General features: G+C 39.1%; 1 protein-coding gene across 1 annotated transcript in view; it reads left to right on the top strand.

The window, feature by feature from the left end:
- The window catches only part of RIOK1 (RIO kinase 1), a 29608-nt gene extending 9298 nt beyond the window's left edge, over positions 1-20310 (top strand). Inside the window, exons 6-17 of the mRNA XM_036924867.2 lie at positions 158-250; positions 968-1080; positions 1182-1262; positions 2233-2319; positions 2902-3039; positions 3403-3506; positions 3705-3811; positions 10696-10761; positions 11841-11960; positions 12764-12817; positions 13992-14144; positions 14941-20310. Of these exons, the coding sequence (XP_036780762.2) occupies positions 158-250; positions 968-1080; positions 1182-1262; positions 2233-2319; positions 2902-3039; positions 3403-3506; positions 3705-3811; positions 10696-10761; positions 11841-11960; positions 12764-12817; positions 13992-14144; positions 14941-15051 (1227 nt within the window). The 3' untranslated portion in view covers positions 15052-20310. The remainder of the gene's footprint in view (positions 1-157; positions 251-967; positions 1081-1181; positions 1263-2232; positions 2320-2901; positions 3040-3402; positions 3507-3704; positions 3812-10695; positions 10762-11840; positions 11961-12763; positions 12818-13991; positions 14145-14940) is intronic.
- Positions 20311-21526: the final 1216 nt, after the last annotated feature.

Genomic DNA, 21526 nt, shown 5'->3' with positions numbered 1-21526 from the left:
ACTCAGAGTGAATAGAAACACCACAACAGTGACTCTCCTTTACTCAACCAGGATAGCATAGCAAAGATGAGCTCTTTGGTTTATTAGTTGTCCAGTGCTTCTGTGAAACATTTAGTAGTATCTTTCTGAGCGTTCTGGTTTTTGCCTTTCTTTTTAGGTGTTGGATCCCAGAACACGAATGATACTATTCAAGATGTTGACGAGAGGAATCATATCAGAGATAAATGGCTGCATTAGCACAGGAAAAGAAGTGAGCTTGCCTTTGGATGCCTGAATGTTATCATGTTAGTTTCCTTATTTCAGATACAAGATGAAACTCAGGCACGTGGTAAATAAATTGTGCCTTTAAGAAGAAGCGAACAATAACAAATGACACACAAGTCATGACAGTTTAATCAGTGTGTCTAAAACTGGCTTTACTCATATGGCTGGGGGGAAATTGACGCATAACCACCCCTTTCACAACCATTACTGTACTGTATCGTTGAGTCCAACTAGCTGTGCCCAGCAGTAAGCTGCGAAGGTCGGATCCCCGCCGGCCTAAGTCCTGGTCAAGAAGTTAGTACTGGGCCTAGTGGGTCAGGGTCTAGCCTGACATGACATGAGTGTTTTTAAATTAGCAACTCATTCGATGGGAAGCAGTTCTCAGTAAAATTCAATTTATAAACCATGAGATGTAAAATGCCTTCAAATATTTTCCATATAAAAGTGTTTGAAACCACTTCTTGTGCACTTAAATTGATTTTACTATATAAATAAATGGGAGATAGATTTATTGTACCTTTTGGTATTATGTTTCATGTTTTGATTCACATATTCAAAAAATGGTGTTCCTTATGCATGTTATTTCAGTTCACTTGACTTTTCTTGAACTTCTGAGGATAGAATCAAATAGACTAAAAAAGTAAACTACTGCTTGTAGTTATTTAACAGAAACTCAATTGTCTTTGTTTTTGTCTTAAAATAGGCTAATGTATACCATGCTAGCACAGCAAATGGAGAAAGCAGAGCAATCAAAATTTATAAAACTTCTATTTTGGTGTTCAAAGATCGGGATAAGTATGTAAGTGGGGAATTCAGGTGAGCTTAGAGTGTTTTCTCCAGTTGGTTTAATTTCTATATCCTTAAAAAATAAAAACTAGAAAAGTGGAATGATTGAAATGATGTTTTCTTTGTTCAAGATTTCGTCATGGCTATTGTAAAGGAAACCCCAGAAAAATGGTGAAAACTTGGGCAGAAAAAGAAATGAGGAACTTAATCAGGTGACTGTCTTGGTGGGGGAGTTGTCTGCTGAGCCCTGCATGTCAGCCTCAGCCCCTTCCTGCCAGCAGACCCCAGTGTGGTGCCTGAAGACTGAGAGACAGGACGGCTGCCCCATTCCAGTAGGTCTGCTGAAGGAAGCAAAGGGAACACATTTCTGGACAAATAGGAACTATCTTATCTTCTCTATTTTAAGAACCCATTACAGAAGAATCTGCTACGATTCACATTTATTCAGTGAGGCTGTATCATTTGAAGAGACTTGGAAGCCCTATGAAAATTGTTAGAATTTATGCTGAGGATAATAAGGAGCTATTAAAAGATTTTAAGCAGGAAAGTGACACAATCGAGTGGTGAGAACGATGTGTCATTTTTAAGTAGATGTAGTCTTAGACATTTTGCTAGTTCCTAACCTCTGTCAGTTTCTTTTTCTTATTTCAGTCCAATTTCACACACATTTCTAATTTGCACTGATACCTTTGTATTAAGTAAAAGCACCAGGTTTCCTCAAATACTCAGTTTTTTTCCCCTCTTTCAACAGCCTTTTAACTTTGTCTATGCTGTCTGTAGGTGACATACATTCGCTATTTTACTATTAAGCAATGTATGAATCCAACTACTTTTAATAGTCATTGTTCAGGCTGACCAACTCAAAAGATAATTGCAGACATCTCGCTGTGTTTCGTCAGTTTTAAGATGCATGTTTTTCAGTTTGATCTCTGGAATCAGATTGGGTGGTAGAGCCTAAGGTATGTTGTAGTTGAACTGCCAGTGTTTCATCATTGGTGGTACGTGATGGTGCAGTTTAAAATCAGTGGTATCCTAGGGTTTATGAAATACAATAGTGCAGTTGAGAGGCCTTGGTGCTTTTCCCTAACAGCAGTGTTAATCTTGTGTTCTGAGGCTGTCATCATTTGTTTTAGTCGCCATTTTGACTTTTCATTTGTCTCTTTATTTGTTTTAATATCGTAGGCTAAGCACAGCAGAAATCCCATGCCCAGAGCCTATTTTGCTAAGAAGTCATGTTCTTGTCATGGGTTTCATCGGTAAAGATGACATGTGAGTATGTGGAAGGCCTAGTAATTACATGGTCAGAATTATATTTTCAAGTGCTTTGAATTATCTGATACATGAATATTTCCCATTTAGATAATTCCTTTCATCTTAGAAAATTTTTTATGAATCTTTCCCCTATATTAGTGCTTAGAGTTATTAACTTAGTTTACCTTTTTAAGTCTCAAAATTCTTTAGGATAACAAAGTTCACCCTTTCTGTGAATTATTTGTACAGTAAGCTAGGAAAGCACCTGTTTGTTGACAGTCTTTTTGAATGCGATATCTACAGTGAACCAAATTGCTCAGTGATGAGTTAAAGAAAAGAAGTACATGTTGGAGAAGACAAGTAATGACTCTTCGGCATCTTACTACACTGATAGACAGTGACTACAGTAGAGGGGGTGAGGACTTGCTAGTATGGGTGAATGTTGAAACCACAGTAGTGTTTATGTAAAACCATCATAAGATTGTATATCAATGGCACTTTAATAAAAAGAAAATAAAAGAAGTGCTTGTAACGATGTAGTGTAGATCAAGAAAACTCTGGGTAAGTTTATCTTAATTGTATACTTTGTTTTTATTCAAGGCCAGCACCACTCTTGAAAAATGTCCAGTTATCAGAATCCAAGGCTCGGGAATTGTATCTGCAGGTCATTCAGTATATGAGAAGAATGTATCAGGATGCAAGACTTGTCCACGCAGATCTCAGTGAATTTAACATGCTGTGAGTGTGTTTTGTTCCCTAGGAACCTCCTGAAAGTCATTCATGTCCTTTAAAAAAGTGAAATCCCAGTCTGAGAAGTCATACTAAGTTCTAAAGCTCTGAAGCTGGCTTCCGCGTGGTCACAGCATAGGATATTTCCTGCCTTTGGTGGCCTTGGTCACAGATTTGACCACTCTGGTCATGTACAGAGTTGAAGGACATTAGAAATATTCTCAGTTTTCAGCTCCCGTTAATTAAAGCGGCCTCTTCTTCTCACCCACTTTGTTCATTTCATTAGTTAATTCCCTTTTTCTTCAGATAGAATTTCTTAAACGAAAAACGTAGAAAGTGGAAGTATCCTATGGTCCTCTGTCTGGCCCTCAGGTACCAGAGTGGAAGTGTGTACGTCATTGATGTTTCTCAATCTGTGGAGCATGACCATCCACATGCCCTGGAGTTCTTGAGAAAAGACTGTGTCAATGTCAACGGTGAGTGGAAATTGGAATTTTCTACCAGATTATTTGTATATATTCTGTTGATAAAAATATTGACCCCAGATCATTTGATGTGGTGAGCCTTACACCATTTGCTGGGAGATGGTGTACTTTTATCTTTTCCTCTGTAAAATAGTTGGAATAATAATGTTTTTCCTCATAAAGCTGTCCTTAACGTTTTCCTTTGGACAGATTTCTTTCTGAAGCGCAGTGTTGCTGTTATGACCGTGCGGGAGCTCTTTGACTTTATCACAGATCCATCAGTCACACATGATAACATGGACATTTATCTCTCAAAGGTGAGATGGGGTTGAGGAAGTGAGAGAACAGAAAATAGCAGTAGGAATTTGCATTTATGTGACACTTCTCAGGGACTCAAATTGCTCAGCATGATTTTTGTCCATTTTGACAGCTTTCTGAGGCCGTTTACTTCTGAGTTTACAGACGGGGAATCACACAGAATAAAAAGCCAGTAGTAAATCCAGGTTTCTTGACTTTAATCATAAGGCAAGGTGACTTAGACTGTCAAAGTTGGTGAATGTTTAGTAAGAAACCTGTTAGCTTTGGTCATTAATTCCTTTCCATGGTTTCAGAGGCCTTACTGAATCACAGAATTTTAAAAAATAGTGTTAGAATATGCATAACATAAAATTTACCATTCTAACCATTTTTAAGTGTACAGTTCAGTGGCATTGAGTACATTCACACTGGTGTGCAGCCATCACCACCATCCAACTCCAGAACTGTTTCATCTTGGAAAACAGAAACTCTGTACCCATTAGACACTAACTCCCCTTTCCTACCTACCCAAAGCCCCTTCTGCTTTCTGTCTATGATTTTGCCTACTTTAGGGACCTCATGTAAGTGGAATCACACCGTATTTGTCCTTTTCTGACTGACTGATCTCAATCAGCATAATGCTCAAGGTTCATCCATGGTGTAGCATGTGACAAGATTTCCAGGCTGAATGATCTTCCATTGTATGTGTCCACCACATTTTGTTTATCCATTCATCCGTGATGGACACTTGGGTGGCTCCCACCTTTTGGTTGTTGTGAATAATGCTGTGAATGTGTGTATATAAATATGTCTTCAAGACCCTACTTTCAATTGTTTTGGATGTATACTCAAATCTAGAATTATTGGATCATATGGTAATTACACTTTTTAATGTTTTGAGGACCCGCTGTATTCGTCTGCACAGTGGCTGTACCATTTTACATTTCCACCAACAGCACGCAGGGCTTCTAGTTTCTCTACATCTTCACATCCTTGCCAATGCTTGTTATTTTCTCGTTTTGCTTTTGTGTTTCTGTTCTGATGGGTGGGAGATGGTATCTATAGTTTTGATTTGCATTTCTCTATGATTTGTGATGGAACATCTTTTCATGTGCTTATTGGCCACCTTTTATTGAAGAGGCTGTCTTGTCCCCATTGTATAAACCTTGCCTCCTTTGTCATAAATTAATTGTCTGTATGTGCATGGGTTTATTTCTGGGCTCTTTATTCTGTTCCATTGGTCTCCGTTATTATATAGTAATCTGGTTGATTACTGTAGGTTTGTAATATTGTTTGAAATCAGGGAGGGTGGTGCCTCCAGCCTGTTCTTCTTTCTCAAGATTGCTTTGGCTATTTGGGATCTTTTGTGGTTCCATACAAATTTTAGGATTGTTTGTTTTAATTCTGTGAAAAATGTCATTGGAATTTTGATAGGGATAGCATTGAATCAGTGGTTGCCTTGGGTAATATAAACAGTTTAACAATATTAATTCTTCCAATCCATGAACATGGAATATCATTCCATTTATTTGGTTTTCAAATTCTTTTATCCGTGTCGTAAAGTTTTCAGTATATAGGTCTTTGACCTTGTTTGGTTAAATTTATTCCTAGGTATTTTATTCTTTTTGATGCAATTGTAAGTAGAATTACTTTTTTTTATTTCTCTTTCTGATAGTTCATTGTTCATTCATGGCATTTTACATATTGATTTTGTACCCTACATCTTTACTGTATTTGTTTATTACTTTCAGTTTTTGGTGGAGTCTTTTGGGTTTTCTATATATGAAATCACATTGTCCACAAATAGTTACTGTTTTACTTCCTCCTTTCCAATTTGGATGTCTCATTTCTTTGTCCTGTCTCATTGTTCTGGCTGGGACTTCCAGTACTATGTTGAATAAAAGTGATGAACATAGGCATCCTTGTCTGGCTCCCAATCTTAGAGGAAAAACTTTTTGCTTTTTGCTTTTTGCCTTTGAATCAGATGTTAGCTGTGGGTTTGTCATATATGGCCTTTATATTGAGGTATGTTTCCATGTTGTGAGTTTTTTAAATCATAAATGGATGTTAAATTTTGTTAAATGTTTTTTTCTGTACCAGTTGAGATGATCATGTGATCTTTATCCTTATATCCCTGAAATAAATCCCACTTGATAATGGTGTAAGATCCTTTTAATATATTGTTGAGTTCTTTTTTGCTGATGTTTTGTTGAGAATTTTTGCATCCTCAACAAATAGGGCTATTGACCTATAATTTTCTTTTTTTTGTGGTGTCTTTGTCTAGTTTTGGTATCAGAGTAATATTAGTCTTTTCAAATGAATTTGGGAGCATTCCCTCCTTTTCAATTGTTTGGGAGAGTTTGAGAAGGATAGGTATTAAAACTCTTTGAATGTTGGTAGAATTCACCAGTGAAGCTGTCTTGTCTTCAACTTTGGTTTGTTGGGAATTTTTTGATTACTGACTCAATCTCCTTACTAGTAATCAGTCTCTTCGTATTTTCTATTTCTTCATTGTTCAGTCTTAGAAGATTATATATTTCTAGGAATTTATCCATTTCTTCTAGGTTGTCCAATTTATTGACATATAATTCATAGTAGTCTCTTATGATCCTTTGTATTTCTTTGGTATCAGTTGTAACTTTCATTTCTGGTTTTAGTTATTTTCTCCTTTCTTTTTTCTTAGTAAATGTGGCTAAAGGTTTGTCAATTATCTTTATCTTTTCAAAGAACCAGCTCTTAGCTTCACTGATCTTTTCCATTTCATTTATTTACACTGTCATCTTGTTATGTCCTTCCTTGTACTAACTTGGGCCTTTATTTGTTCTTCTTTTTCTAGCTAAAGAAGGTGCTAAGTTAGGTATTTGAGATTTTTCTTGTGTCTCGAGGTAGGCATGTATTGCTGTAAACATCCTCTTTGAACATGGTATGTTGTATTTTCATGTCTCAAGTTATTCTTTGATTTCTCCTTTGATTTCTTTGTTGGCCCATTGGTTTTTCAATAGCATGTTGTTTAATTTCCACATAGTTGTGATTTTTCCAATTTTATCCTTGGGACTGTATTTGTGTAATTGATTTTCTGTCTAAATGATCTATCCACTGATATATGTAGAGTGTTGAAGTCCTTACTGTTGTTTTCAGTAGGTTAATAGGTCTGTTAATATTTGCTTTGTAGGTTTAGGTGCCCCTGTGTTGGGTGCATAAATATTTACAAATGTTTTATTTTACTGCTGGATTGACCTCTTTATCATTATGTAATGCCCATCTTTGTCTTTATTATTAGAGTTCTGGTTTTAAGATCTGTTTTATCTGATGTAAATATAGCTACATCCGGCTTCTTCTGGTTTCCATTTGCATGCAGCCTCTCTTTCCAGCCCTTCGCTTTGTATATGTCCTTATGTTTGAGGTGATTGTCTTGTAGGCAGCATATAGATGAGGTTTGTTTTGTAGATGTTGTATAGTCTTCTGCTTGGATAATCCACCTGCATTTTAGGTTATTATAAACAGATGGGTCATTTTGCCATTTTGTTAATTGTTTTCTGGCTGCTCTGTAGTCCCTTTCTTCTCTTATTTTCTTCCCTTTTGGTTTGATGACTTTCTGTAGTGTTATGTTTATATTCCTTTCTTTTTATTTTTAGTGTATGTAGTCTAGGTTGTTTCTTTGTGATTACCAGGAGGCTGACATATAACAACCTATGTATATAACAGTCCAAGTTGATAGCAAGTAATGTTTAAATGCATTGTAAAACTCTACATTGTCACTCCCCCTGTCCAATGTTTTAGGTTTTTGATGTCACATTTTGCATCTTTTTATGTATCACTTAACTATTGTACTTATGGTTATTTTTACTTTTGCTTTTTTAACCTTTATACTAGCTTTATATGTGATTAAATCATTACCAGTTAAATTTTTACTCACATGTTTTCTTCTCACTAATTAGTACCCATTCTTTTCATCTTAAAGAAGTCCCTTTACCACGTATAGGGCTAGTTTAGTCGTGATGGACTCCTTTAAGAGCTTTTTTATATCTATGAAGCTCTTTCTCTCTCCTGGATGATAACTTTGCTGGGTAGAATATCCTTGGTTGAAAAGTCTTTAATTTTCAGTGCTTTGAATATATTATGTCACTCCCTTCTGACCTGTAAAGTTTTTGCTGATAACCTTGTGGGGATTCCCTTGTACATAACAAGTTGTTTTTCTCTTGCTGCTTTTAAGATTCTGTCTTTATCTTTAACTCGACATTTTGATTATAATGTGTCTTGGTGTATGCCTCATTTTGTTTGGAATTCTCTGTTTCCTGGGTTCATTTTGTTTGAAATTCTCTGCTTCCTGGACCTGATGTCTGTTTCAGCCATTATTTCTTCAAATAAATTTTCTGCCCTTTCTCTCTCCTTTCTCTTTCTGGGAACCCTATACTATGAATGTTAATTCGCCTAATGTTGTTCCATGGGTCCCTGAAGCTGTCTTCATTTTTTTAAATCATTTTTTTCTTTTTGTTGCTCTGTTTTGGTGAGTTCCACTGCTGTCTTCCAGATCACTGATTCTTTCTTCTGGTTCATCTAGGCTGCTGTTGATTCCCTCTAGTGTCTTTTTCACTTCAGTTCGTGTATTCTTCAGCTCTGTACTTTCCACTTGGTACCTTCTTATGTTTTCTATCTGTTGAAGTTCTCACCATTTTCATCCATTCTTCTCGTGAGTGGTGAGCATCTTTATGACTCTTGCTTTGAACTCTTTATCAGGTAAATTGCTTATCTCTGCTTGTTAAGGTTTTTTCTGGGGTTTTATCTTGTTCTCTGGTTTGAAACATATTCCTCTGTCTCATTTTGCTTGACTCTCTGTGTTTATTTCTATTTATTAGGTGAAATAGCTATATTTCCCAGTCTTGAAGGAATTGCCTTATATAGCAGATGATCCTTATTGTTGAACCCTGCCCTAGTCCTGGTTGTCCCTTGAACCTTTGTGTTTGTCTAAGCAGCCTGACTTACTCTTGATCCATCTCAGTTGTTGAGAATGTGCTTTGTGGTTATGAGTGTTCCAGAGGGATGGATCTCATTCAGCCCCTAGTTTCAGGCTGATTGGAAGCTAGACCCTTAGGCAACGGCTTTTAGGATATGCAAATATAAACAGTCCTGTGGAACTGCAATTTTAAACCGAGCTCTGGCCACCATACCAGTTGATCTGGAGTTGTCCCCTTGGTGACAGTTGAAAAAGTCAGGGCTTGAGACAAGTGTGTGAGCTCCTTTCTGGGAGCTGTAGCAAGGTCAAGGGGGAGAGTGAAGATGGTGTCCCCAAGCCTACATTCCCTGAGATCACTTAATAGCCCATCAATGTGTGGTAATCCTGAAGTATGCCTCTTGAGCTGAAACTCCAGGACAAGTACCATAGGCCTTTTTCACAGGAAGACTGGTGTGAGTTTTGGTCAGTTGTCTACATGGTGGCCTGCCAAGAACTGTCTGTCTGTTTCACATCTGTGGGTCCCAGAAGTGCATCCCCTGTGGTGTGAGAGCCACATGCTGCAGAGGTGTCCCCTGTGTGGGCTACATGCATCAGCTGCCTCTTGTGGGGCCACTGGGGTGGCGCGGGAGCAGCACTAGCAGGTTAGAGGGAGAGTGCAAAAATGATGCCTGCCAGTGCCTCCATTGCTGGAGGGAATCCTAAGAGGCTCCTTCTCTTCTGGCAGGTGCTTTAAGATTAGCAGATTTGTCTCCTTCACATATGTTCTGGGCACTTTTCAAACTGCTGCTTTTGTGTTGGGTCTTGGGGCAAGTGAGTGTGCCCACACCCTTTAAAAATGGAATCTCTACTCCCTACAGTCCTGTGGTTCTCCTGGATATAAGCCCATTGGTTTTCAAAACCAAACTTTTTGGGAGCTTGTTTGTCTCCGTGATATGCAGGTCCTAGTGGTTGAGGTGCCTGATGGGCGGTGCAAACCTCTTGCTTCTCAGGAAGAAACTCCGAATTTGTGAGATCCTCCCGATTGTGGGTCACTGCTTGGCAGGGGAGCAGGGTGGGTGGGTTACTGTGGGAGACAGGCTTTGATAAGACTGTGTGAATAGTAAAATACAAAGTACATTACTGACATGTTGTCTCTGCCTCTCCCATCCATCTTGATGTGGTCTTTTTCAACCTTTGTTGTGAAGGAGCTGTTAGGCTAGTTTTCAGGGTTTTTTTAGAGGGAATTCTTTCATGTGTAGCAGTAGATTTGTTGTGTCCGTGGGAGGGAGTTAAGGATCTTCTGCGCTGCCACCTTGAACCACCTCTCTGAATAGCAAGTCATTTTTATTCCTGAACTCTTTAGCACTAATTTTAGGTCCAAACTTAAAACAAAAACCCTAGTACCACTATTCTTTCTTTTTTTCTATATATTCTAAATAAACTAGAGAGCAAATGTGCAGTTTTAGTTCTGTAAGTGAGAAGAATCCTGTAGAATCTTTGTCACCTTAATTTCAGTAGTTTGCTCTGAGAACATTCTTTGGTGGCTTATACTGCAGCAACATTAGAGCCAGGTGCTCAGAATTAGAGGACGATCCACCTTCTTTTTGATTTCCTTCACTGACTGCTCAAGTATTAAAGAACGGTTCTTTTATGTTGGGGTCTCAGTTTTCTTTCAGGAAATATTTTCACTAATCATTTAAAAATTAGTAGTACTACTTTTGAGGAAGAGGCCAGGGATCCCCTGAGGCTAGGCACATTTGTTTCATTCTGTTACTTTTGGGATGGCAGGCTTTGTGGTGAGGTCTGATGGAGAGAGCTAACTTGCACCACTAGAAGATACTAAGTCCCTTTTCTCCCAAATGGAAAAAGGGGATAGCAAAAATTTTTTAATGGGTTTATACTAAAATTGGGAAATGGACGTATCTTCTGAAGTTGAATATAAAGGAATGTAATTTTTGTTTTCTTCCCAAGGCCATGGAAATAGCATCTCTGAGGACCCAGGAAGAAAGGTCCAGCCAAGATCATGTCGATGAAGAGGCAAGATTTATTATTTTTTTCAAAGCCTTGTGTTTCGAGGTCTTTGTTTGTATTGCTAGGGCATTAACTTGATTTTCACAGATAAGCAGTCTTAAGCGATACTATGTCACTTAAGTTGACTGAGCCAAGTTGTATTCCATTACAGCATTTCACTCAGCAACCTGTTAGCCCATTAGCCTAGATGGAGAACATCTCTAAAAAACCTGTTGGAGTATATGATTCAAGAAGGAAAAGTCTGTTTTAGTTTGCAAATGTGAATTTTTAAATGATTTAAATATTGATTCCAGGGACATTGTATATTTTAAATATTTATGTTTGGTGCAGAAGAAAGTTATTTTGGGAATCTGTATTTTTTTGTAAAGGTAATCCAAGTATCATTTTTTTTTTATTCTCACAGTTATTATGGCAGATGAGTATAAGGCGCCCTATATATTTAGCAGTTCTGAACCTTATTTCATTATGCACAGAGTAGATGAGGTTCCCATGTAAGAACATGTGCCTTCATAAGGCACAGCTGGGTAATGCTTGCTAACTGCAATTCCATTCTTTTCTTTTCCACTCAGACAACCTTTTTGGAATGCAAATGAGGGAAGAGAAGTGTTAAATTCTAACATTATCCTTAAATCATTTAGTGTTTAATGGTTAGTAGTGAATTATTGTCAGCACCCCACACCACAGATGCCACACCAGTGTGCAGACAGCTGGCTAAGAATCAGTGCTGTACATGGTGTGGGGGGGTCACAGGGAAGACAGTGTAGCACAAAGAAGACAAGTAGTGACTCTGTGGCATCTTACTACACTGATGGACAGTGACTTCAGTGGCATATGGGGGGGATTTGATAATATAGGTCAATGTAGTAACTGCAATGTTTTTCATGTGAAACCTTCATAAGAGTGTATATCAATGATACCTTAATAATAAAAAAACAGAGCTACCATATAATCCAGTAAAAAAAAAAAGAATCAGTGCTGTAGATGCTGATGACAGATTCCTTTGTGACTTCATGGAGGGAAAGATGCTGAGTGAATGTGCACATCTGTGCACATATTCGATTTTACTTTTCCTCTGTGTCTGTTAGGTGTTCAAGCGAGCATATATTCCTAGAACCTTGAATGAAGTAAAAAATTATGAAAGGGATATGGATGTAATGATGAAATTGAAGGAAGAGGACATGGCCATGAATACCCAACAAGACAATGTGAGTATAACAGGCAAGTTCAAAAGGATGCCACCATCCCTAACCTGCAGTTTCAAATGCTGACCTCTAAATCTAGTGAGATGACTAATTCCCTTTGCATTAACATGGTCTCTGCACATACTGGGTTTAAGAATTCATTGGTGTTTATGAGAGAAAGTGATGCACTTGAATGAGCCTAGCAGACAATAATTGCAGAAAAACAGAGATATGAATAGAAGTCTGTCCTGTAAATGTGTATTACAGTAGATCTGTTAACATGTATAATTCAGGGTCTGGGAAATTTTTCTGTTAAAGGGCCAACTTGTAGATACATTAGGCTTTGTAGGCCAAGAGCAAAATCGAGGCTATAATGTAGGTCATAAAATAACAAGAGAGAAAAAATTTCCCGAAGATTTTATTGATGAAATTAAAAGCAGTTTCATAATAATTGAATACAACTTTTCAAGTCTGCTAATGAGAGAAGAATGTCATCATTCTGGAGAGGAGAATACATTTCAATTAATTGAGATTCAGTTAGCATGCTCTGTCATCAAACTAACTGCAAGTGTCCGTCTAGAAACCATCAGGCGCAGGTTGGACTTGACCTGTGGGCTGGAGGTTGTTGAGGCCTGGTGGGTGTGGTGGACAAGAACAGCATCCAACCTATCAACTTCCTGTTGTTACTGTGACATAAATTTTAGGCACCTGTTTATAATTACGTTAGATACCATTTAGCTCACTGTGTTCTTTCTTAATATTGAAGTATGTGTATTTCACTATCTGGTTTTATGTTGATCCTAGTTTTTCTCCTTTTTGGTTGTAAGATTCTGTATCAAACCGTCACGGGATTGAAGAAAGATTTGTCAGGAGTTCAGAAGGTATGAAGATCATGTATTGCTGTTCATTTATGTCAAAATTCTTTTAAGGGATATAAAATTTAAAGTATTACTATTGCTAGTATTAAGTTACTAGTGACATAGTACTATAGATACTTTCAAAGTCTATGGGCATTTTTAGAAATATATTCATATTTCTTAACTTTAAGACTGGAATGTACAAATGTGTTTATTTTTCATTCTGTCTCTGAATTCTGTTCAGGGGTATTGATTCTTTCTGTATCCTGGGCCTTCATTTGTGAAGTTAATAAGGATAACCATGTGTTTCTTCATAATTTTACAACCAGCTTGAACAGACAGTGGAATCAGGTCTTATGTATAGAGCCTGGTGGAGAGCAATCTCCAGAGTTTAGCAGTATCAGAGTGCTGGATTTCTGGAGTGTTTTCTCTTAAAACAATCTTGTTTTGTTTTACATTTTAGAACAGCGAGGATTAATTCTAATTTAAACAATAATAAAGGTAGTTCTTTAATGTTTTTAATTAAAGTCTTAAATAGGAAGGATCACAGTTTGCTTTTTGAAAATCTACTGTTTTTTTATAGGAAGAATTGAGTTAGGAAAAGCCCAGTGTTTTGCATTTCTGAGTTACATATACAACGTATCATGGGGCAGTTGTGTTTTAAAGATCTTGTAGATGGACAGAAAACCTTTTTGTGCAATTGTGTTTAAAGATTTTTTTTTCCTTATTAAAAAAAGCCCTAATGTTTTACAAAACTTCTTCCGCTGCTTTAAAAACTGCTAAACTTCAGAAAAAAAAGAAAATTTCTCATTTAAACATCGTCTTCCCCCTTGCTGGATCAGCAATAAATGTTGCTTGAAATTCCATTCGTAGGAAAGCAACAACTTGAAGTCATCCAAACAAGCTTTCGCTTTATGCTTCTGTCCTGTCTCTGCTCCTTGCCTCGCAGTCCAGCTCAGCTCCGTCACTCGTTGGGGGCGCCCAGTACAAACCCCGTCCTTCATTTGCTGTGTTCCCGAGTCTCACTGGACTTGGCACTTCCACGCTTCCTCCCTGATGTTGGTTCTGTTGTTCTGATGTTTCACTATAGGATTTTTTTCACAGTATATCTGGAAGGCTAGAAATCAGAATTCTGGCATTAATACATTTAATGAGAATGTAACTGATTGGTTTAGCATGTTTCTGTAATATTTTCAAGGTCCCTGCCCTCCTAGAAAATCAAGTTAAGGGGAAGACTTGTTCTGATTCAGAAGATGCTGGAAGCTCAGAGTGTTCTGACACAGACTGTGAAGAGCAGGGGGACCATGCCCACTCCAAGAAACCCACCACTGACCTTGATGTTGATAAAAAGGTTAGCCGAGAACTCAAATTCTCTCGTTCCTCTGCGTGGCAGCCCAGCCAGTCTCATTTTGTCTTTGTTCAAGTAGTTAGATTATGCTGACTGAAAATCTTATTGATCAGTAGGTACCTCTGGTTGTAGTTTCAGTTCTTTAGAGGTCACATTGTGTAGAGATTGGGCTTCTGTCAGGGGCTCCTCGGGCAGTGCGTAGGGATTACATTGATCCTGATGATGTTGGAGTCGCCCCCTGGTGAAGCACTGAAGAGCCATCATTTCAGGGGGGCTTTATAGCCCAGCCTGGTGTTTGTAGCACCAGAGAGACTTTCTTCCACTCCTGGGCGTGGACACGAGGGACACTGCTGAGTAAATGGCGCACGGCTGCCGTGTAGCTGTTACTCTGCAGTCACTCAGCCCTTTAAGCCTTACACAGTGTGGGTCCTAAGACTTCTGAGAGACACACCCAGCTCACCTGTACATTTTCTCTCTGTCTGCTGGAAATACATATTTTTGTCTCTTTCCAAACTTTATTTCTGTTAGAATATGAAACTTAAGGAAAAGTACTTGCAAACATTTAATAACATCCTCAGGGATATTTCTGTTTGGCTGTGTTCAAATTTCAGTTAAGAAACCTTAAAGAAGGTCTCACCACCCCCGCACTTCTATCACCAAACCAAAATCATTCCCATTTTTTTCATGCTACACCCACTTTTATCCATTAGCATATTTTTTAGGTTAGTTGTAATAATATGAATACTCTGAAAGAAAGAATGAAATATGTGGGCTTTTAAATTTTTTTGTTGTTTTATAGGAAAGAAAAAAGATGGTCAAGGAAGCCCAGAGAGAGAAAAGAAAAAACAAAATTCCTAAACATGTGAAAAAAAGAAAGGAGAAGACAGCCAAGACGAAAAAGGGGAAATAGAATTAGATGATATTACCCAGTAATTCTCCATCAGTACTTTTCTTGTCTGCAGCTAAGCTGCATCTAGAAGATGAGTTACTGGTTTTACCTGAAGGGTCCCTGTGGCAGTGCTCTGAAGACCGATTCAGGCATTTTCATGTAATTATGTAAAAATCTCTTGTCCAAATTGAAGCACTAGCTCTGTCTTCATTAAGAGTATTTACTTAAGCTACTATTTTAACAAAGAACTTTGTACAATTTTATTTTTACATACTTTTTTCTCGTGCAGTGTGCTTTTTGAAGTAAATATTTAAATGTAATGAATATCCACAATCTTAATATTAAGTGTAAAGGCACCTCAGACAAACTTGGACAAATTGTTTCCACTTCATTTGTATGTGCCAAAGACCCATCTGCACATTTGATTACAAGGCCATGGGGGCCTCCCAGCTCATAAGCTATTTCACATCCAACTATTTGGTCTGTTCATTCTTTCCTCTTCTATTTGAGCATTTTAGGTGCTGGGGAATATAGCAGTAAACAGAACGGAAATTACTACCTTCAGGTAGTTTACACTTTAATAGGAAGACAAGACATTTAAAAAAAAAAAAAAACAATATGTCAGCAGGTGATAAATTCTGTGGAGAGAAATAATGTGGAGAAGAGAGCATGCTTGGGAAGGTGGGAGTTGGCAGTTTTAAAACAGGGCACACTGAGGAGGCTGTGCAGATACTTGAAATGAAAAAAATTCAGGAGAGAAGAGCATTCCAGGCAAAGCAAACAGCAAGTGCAAAGGCCCTGTGGCAGAAGTGAGCTTGAAATATTCCAGAGGACAGAGTGTCATAATCATGACCAAGGGAGAAAGTAGCAGATGCAATCAGATGGCGCCAGGCTGCTGGAATGTGTTGAGCGGAGGAGTGATAGGATCTCATTTCTGTTTTGAAAGGGTCACACTCTCTCCGGCCTCTATGGAGCACTGCCTACCTAGGAAGCAAGGGTGGGAGAGCAGCTGGGTATTGCAGTGGCCCACAAGAGAAATGACGATGGCTTGGTCTAGGATTGTAGCAATGGAGTTGGAGAGAAGGCGTTGGATTCCAGATGGAACTCAAAGGCGGAGCGAGCTGGGTGTGCCAAAGCGGTACACAGGGAGAGAGAGGAGAGGCTGACTTACGGGTTGGTGACCTAAGCGACAGCGGGGCAGTTGGAGTTGCAGCTGTGTTCGGAAGGAATCGGGTGGAGCAGGGTCGGGGGCAAGAGGGAGGAATCAAACCTTATATTGCAACAAAGCACATTTCGTTTTTTATTTTTATTTTTACCATATGCTGTATATTAGAAATGCCTATTTTAGCCCTCGCATAGAAGCAGTTTCTATGAGTAAACTTAGTTTCCCTTAAACTGAAGCTTGTACCTGCTTGTTTCAGAGTTGGTGAGCTATTGGAAGGGATGGGATTGAGCTCTTACAATGTGTAAGTCACATTTACTGTGTTCATGATATCCTCACTGACTAAGTAAAAAAAAAATTCAACATATGAAATAAATTTCAGGGAGACACAGCAGGAGTCCCTCCAAAATATTATTCAATTAACACAACCAAAGGCAAAGCAGAAACAGACTAAGCGATCCTGTGCACCTCTGGGGGTTTTATCTTGGTATCTTCCGGTTCTGTGTCTGCTCGGTGATAGTCTCCGTCCTGGTGTGTTAGAGGTGATCAGGCTTCTCAGTGCTGCCTTTCGGTGAATCCAATATGAAAGTTTGGAGTCAGCTTCACTTGGGCAGATGTAGTGCGGGCAGGATATAGGGACAGTTCATTCTCCTTTGCATGGCTGCCAGGAGGAACGGGCTTGTAAAATGCCAAGATTTGGGATTGTGGGGGAATCCTCATTTGAAGGCCATTTTCCTGATAACTTGCTGATGTGGTTGTGTCTCTGTTGGGATTCTGGGCCTTCAGTTGTGGGACTAGGGACCACTGGTAATATTCTTGCCAAACTTGTCTGAAGTTATATTTTCCTCGTTTCTTTCTTTCTCATCAGAAGGCTTGGAAGAAGAAGCCTGTTGTTAAATTTATAGGGCTGCTTGCTGACTTTGACTGCATTTGAATTTTAAGTGCTTGACAGTTAGGTTTTAGTGTCCATGGGTTGGTTGCTGGTTGCACAGTTAATTTCCATTTGGAGAGAGGAGGTTTGGGTCTCTTGGCCCAAAAGCTGGGACATAATTTTGTCAATTGCAGATGCATCTGATTTTCTGGCATATTTTATTGATTTTCTGATCCCTTTAAATAGTGCAGGTATTTTTCTAAAAGTTTACTGTGAGAAATCTGGATAGTTTTTTTGAAGCACAAAATCACAGCTACTTCTAATGTTACTTTAGTTCTTCTTCCTATGATAAAGCAGTTTAGGAACAGAACTTGTACTAGCTCAGAAAAGGAAGAGTTGAAAAAAAGTTCCTTTAGAAACATAAAATTTCAAGTTAAGGATGCCTTAAGTGTCATGTGCTCTGACTGATGATGTTTCTAAAAAATCCTTCATTTCCAAAAGCTTGACAGGTTTTCTAATTTTAGTTGTTTATACACATAGTAAATAAAGACCATAGACATTCAGAGCTTTGATTTGTGGGGGTTACTTTATGATGATAAAGGAGTTGCAAGGATAAGTAGCTAGAGCAAATTTTACTTCTCAAAGTACAGTTTTCTGTGAAGACCACATCAAATAGATGAGGTTTGCAACCACAGGTCATCATAAAGCAAAGCTCTCCAGGTTCTGTCTCTTGAACTGGATTAGGTTATTATATTCCCTACATTTTGGTTAGAGTTTCTAATTTCTATATCCTTTGGGTTTGTGTTACCTTGGACATAAAGGCTTTTATAAATATTCCAAGGGGAATTGTGATGTTGAGTATTAAGCCGTTTAAGCTAGTTTCCAAAAGCAGAGATGTCTTTTTGCATCTCTGTTCTCCAGAGCTCTTAGTCCCAGTTGACAGTGTTGTAGAAACCTCTGGACTTAAATTTAGAGAACCAAGACGGGTTTGTGAGATTTCGTTGGTTTTTGGCTTTCCTTCATTTTCTATCACTCCACGTCCTGCTTTGATTGCTGGCAGGCCGTGATGGTGAGGAGGTAGCCTCATGTAGCCAGAGTAGCCATAGAGCTACAAAATCCTTTTTCTTTCATTTTTTGCCTGAATGGTAAGGGTGCCCTCTGATGTGTGAGCGGAGCTATCTCTGAGAAGTGTCCATGGCTTTTATCAGTGCTAGTTAATAATTTTGTTTAAAAGCTGATCAACTTTATCACCCTTGGGTGAAATTGTAGCCTTTACAGATTCTGTATATAGCTGTTAGGGCATTGCAGATTTGTCCATGAAAAAGTGGTAGGTCCTTGAGGCCAGAGAACTGTTGGGAGGGGGGATGCTGGAGTGTGTAAGCTGGTGAGAAGGTCAGAATGGGGTACCTGAAGTTGTACTTTGTTAGGAGGTGATCTTTGTTGGTGTTCTCCAAGGTACAGCAGGGGTGTGAGAGGCTGCGGGACAGTAACACACAAAGGCACTGAAGGCTTGACAGTCAAGGATTAAAGGCCAGTGTTCCGGAAGGGCCATCTGTTAGGACAGGCCTAGTTTTAGAGTGTCAGGGAGGGACATGGTTAGGTCTTCGGGGAATGAGGAGAAGCGGGTGGGGGGAGGAGACAGCATCCATGCCTGTGACACGCAGGGGAAGTGAAAGGGTCTGGTGGGAAGCAGTGCCTCAGGACAGCCCGAGCTTAAATGGAAAAGGGAATCCATAGAGGAGTTGAGAACACAAGGCTTTTTGTTTGTGGGTTTGTCATGTGGGTTCCAAATGACAGTGCAGGAGTGTTTCAGGAACTAAAAAGGTGGGAAGGGGTCTCCGACCTCAGGTGCGGGCCTCAGCGTGAGGTTGGACGCTTCAGGTCGTCGGTGCTGTAACTGATGCCGTAACTCCTGTGCAGGTAATAGTCATACCTGCCTCTCAGGGTTACTGTGAAGGAGGCAGAGGAGAGCCGAGTGGTGGGTCGCCTGATACCTGGGCACATTGTCCTGTCACTGAAAGTACAACAGCCACACTCGGGTCCTCCTGTTGTGAGGTGAAAGGTACCCAGACCACCTGTGAAGTATCTTGCCTCCCCACCAAAAACGAACCTGCGTCTAGGTAGCCTATAACTGTAATCAGCAGTTTCCAGGAATACAGGGCACACAGCAGGATAAATGATGCTGGAAGGATACAGTCAACCAAATTCATAAGAGAGTATCTGTAATGAAAGGGGAAAAGGAGGGGAGTGATTATAGAGTAAGAGGTCCAGTAGACACCCCAACGCTGCAGACCTCATTTGGATCCCGATTACATCAGACCAGTTGTAAAAAGATGAGCTTTTTCTTTTTTTTTTAGACAGACAAAATTAAAAATGGAGTAGGTATTAGATGGTAGTAAGGAGTTTTTGATTTAGTTGGATATGATAGTTGTACTGTTCCATTTTTTAAAATTGATCTCGCAGAGTATGGACTGGAGTCCGTATGGGTGAAATGAGTAGGATGTTAAATGCTTTAGAATGCTGCATCCTTTTCCCTACCCCTGGAGAGAACTGGTAGACGAAACAAAAATAGAGCCCTAACAATTGCTAAAGCTGGGTAGTGGTGTGTAGGGATTCAGTCTGCTGTTCTTTGTATAAAATTTTCTGTAAGAAAAATGTTTTCTTTTTAATGAGTTGAAGTAGATGAAGTACTTAAAATGGCTTGTCACATGCGAGTACTGTGTTATACAAGTGTTTATCATACTTGTTATTATTTTTAAGTAACTTTAAATCACAGTTTAATCACATGGGCCAAACAGTAGGTCTTGTAATACCTGCTGGTCCTGGCCTTAGTAGGTGTCATTTGAAATGCCCTCTTGATCTAAATTCACACTCTATTAGTGGATAAGAGAAGTTGTATATTGAACAAATGCTGATAGAGTTGTTCTGCCACATGTAATCCTTGTTTTAAAATATAATGGCACCTTCTTAATGCCTTATCCTAACCCCCCTGTTTGGATTGTGGTCTGCCTCCTTCCCGATGGGCCCTGTACACCTGTTAGCTTTATGTTATTTTTCCTGTAACTCTTCCAACTACCTTACTTGCCTGTTAAATTCACTTACGTGCATTGTGTCTTCCACCTCCCAGCCTTGGCCTATAATGTAAACTCCGTAAGGGCAGGGATTGTTACCTTCAGTTTCATATCCCAGCACCTACAGTGGTATCTGAAACATAGTAAGTTCTCAATAAATATTGAAGTGAATAACATGTTGTGTTTTATAAACAAAGATGAATCTGTGATATCAATTGGATGCACCCCTCACATTCACAAAGGTGAAAGCTGGGGACAGATGTGGGTTTATTTGTGTCCTCCAGCCCTGCCCTCCAGTGGCCGTGGCGCCTATTTTAAGGGGACCTCCCTGAGCTATGTCTGTAGACACAGGGCAGGCCCTTCAGCAGTCGTCTGTCATCAGACCCTGGGCATTAGTTTGGCACTCAGGCCACTGGAACTGATGCATCTTAAACTAGATTATTTTGTCTTTGACCATGCGAAACCATTTACCTTAATCCCGAGTACTCAGCCAGAAAATAGAATGATGAGTGAATTCTTCAATCCCAAATCACCACAATATAGAAGAATGGGAGATTTTGAAACCAAGGCTTATATTCCCACATTTTGCCATCTTTTCCCAAATATAAACTGAAGGTTTTTAAGATGATTTTAACAGTTGGTCCTGAGTTTAAACAAGACCCCTGCCTACTTGAGAAACTGTCAGACTCTCACAGTGAAGCACTATCATGAATCCTTTCATTGAGTGGAGCATAACATAGTAGCCCAGCCCCAGGGGATTAATATAATTGTCAGTAGGTAGTTGATTTTTCCCAATCTGGATTGTCATTAAATGATACCAGTATTGGCAGTAATTTGGGGAGCTTGCCTCCTGCTGCTCCAGCATTTAAGCATGGTCAAGACTCACTCCAGGGGCTGAGGGAACCTCTCCTTTCTCAGCTGTGGGAATGGTTAAGCCCCCATCATTTGGGGGAAAGTTTCTCATGTGTGGATTGAGGGAATTGGAACAGATGGTCATAAAATGTCTTTATAATTCTATTATTTTAAAAGGTATAGCATCAGTGATTTGGAAAAGACTCCTCAAAGGCCACAGGACCAAGTTAGATTTATATATCTTAAAAGTTTTTAAATTAGAAATATAATATATGGTTTTAATTTGCCACTTATCACACAAATCAGGTTTTTTTTTTCCATGAAGCATAATCTCGCAAGGCACCTTTTTTCTTGCTGTGTGCCATTTTAATTGTGATGGGGATTCTGTTCGTTGTCCTTGCAATCATTTTTGCTCCTCCAGAGGGAGTTGTGCCCTTTCGTTTTCATTACTAACCTGAACTGCAAGCGGGATGAAAGGCTGGTAGGCTGTTGGTTGATAGCCAGAAGTGTTACGACCGCAGAATGCCCCGGAGAAGCCAA

Source organism: Manis pentadactyla, chromosome 16 (genome assembly GCF_030020395.1).
Source record: "Manis pentadactyla isolate mManPen7 chromosome 16, mManPen7.hap1, whole genome shotgun sequence".
Lineage (NCBI taxonomy): Eukaryota > Metazoa > Chordata > Mammalia > Pholidota > Manidae > Manis > Manis pentadactyla.
This window is presented reverse-complemented; position numbering and strand designations above follow the sequence as displayed.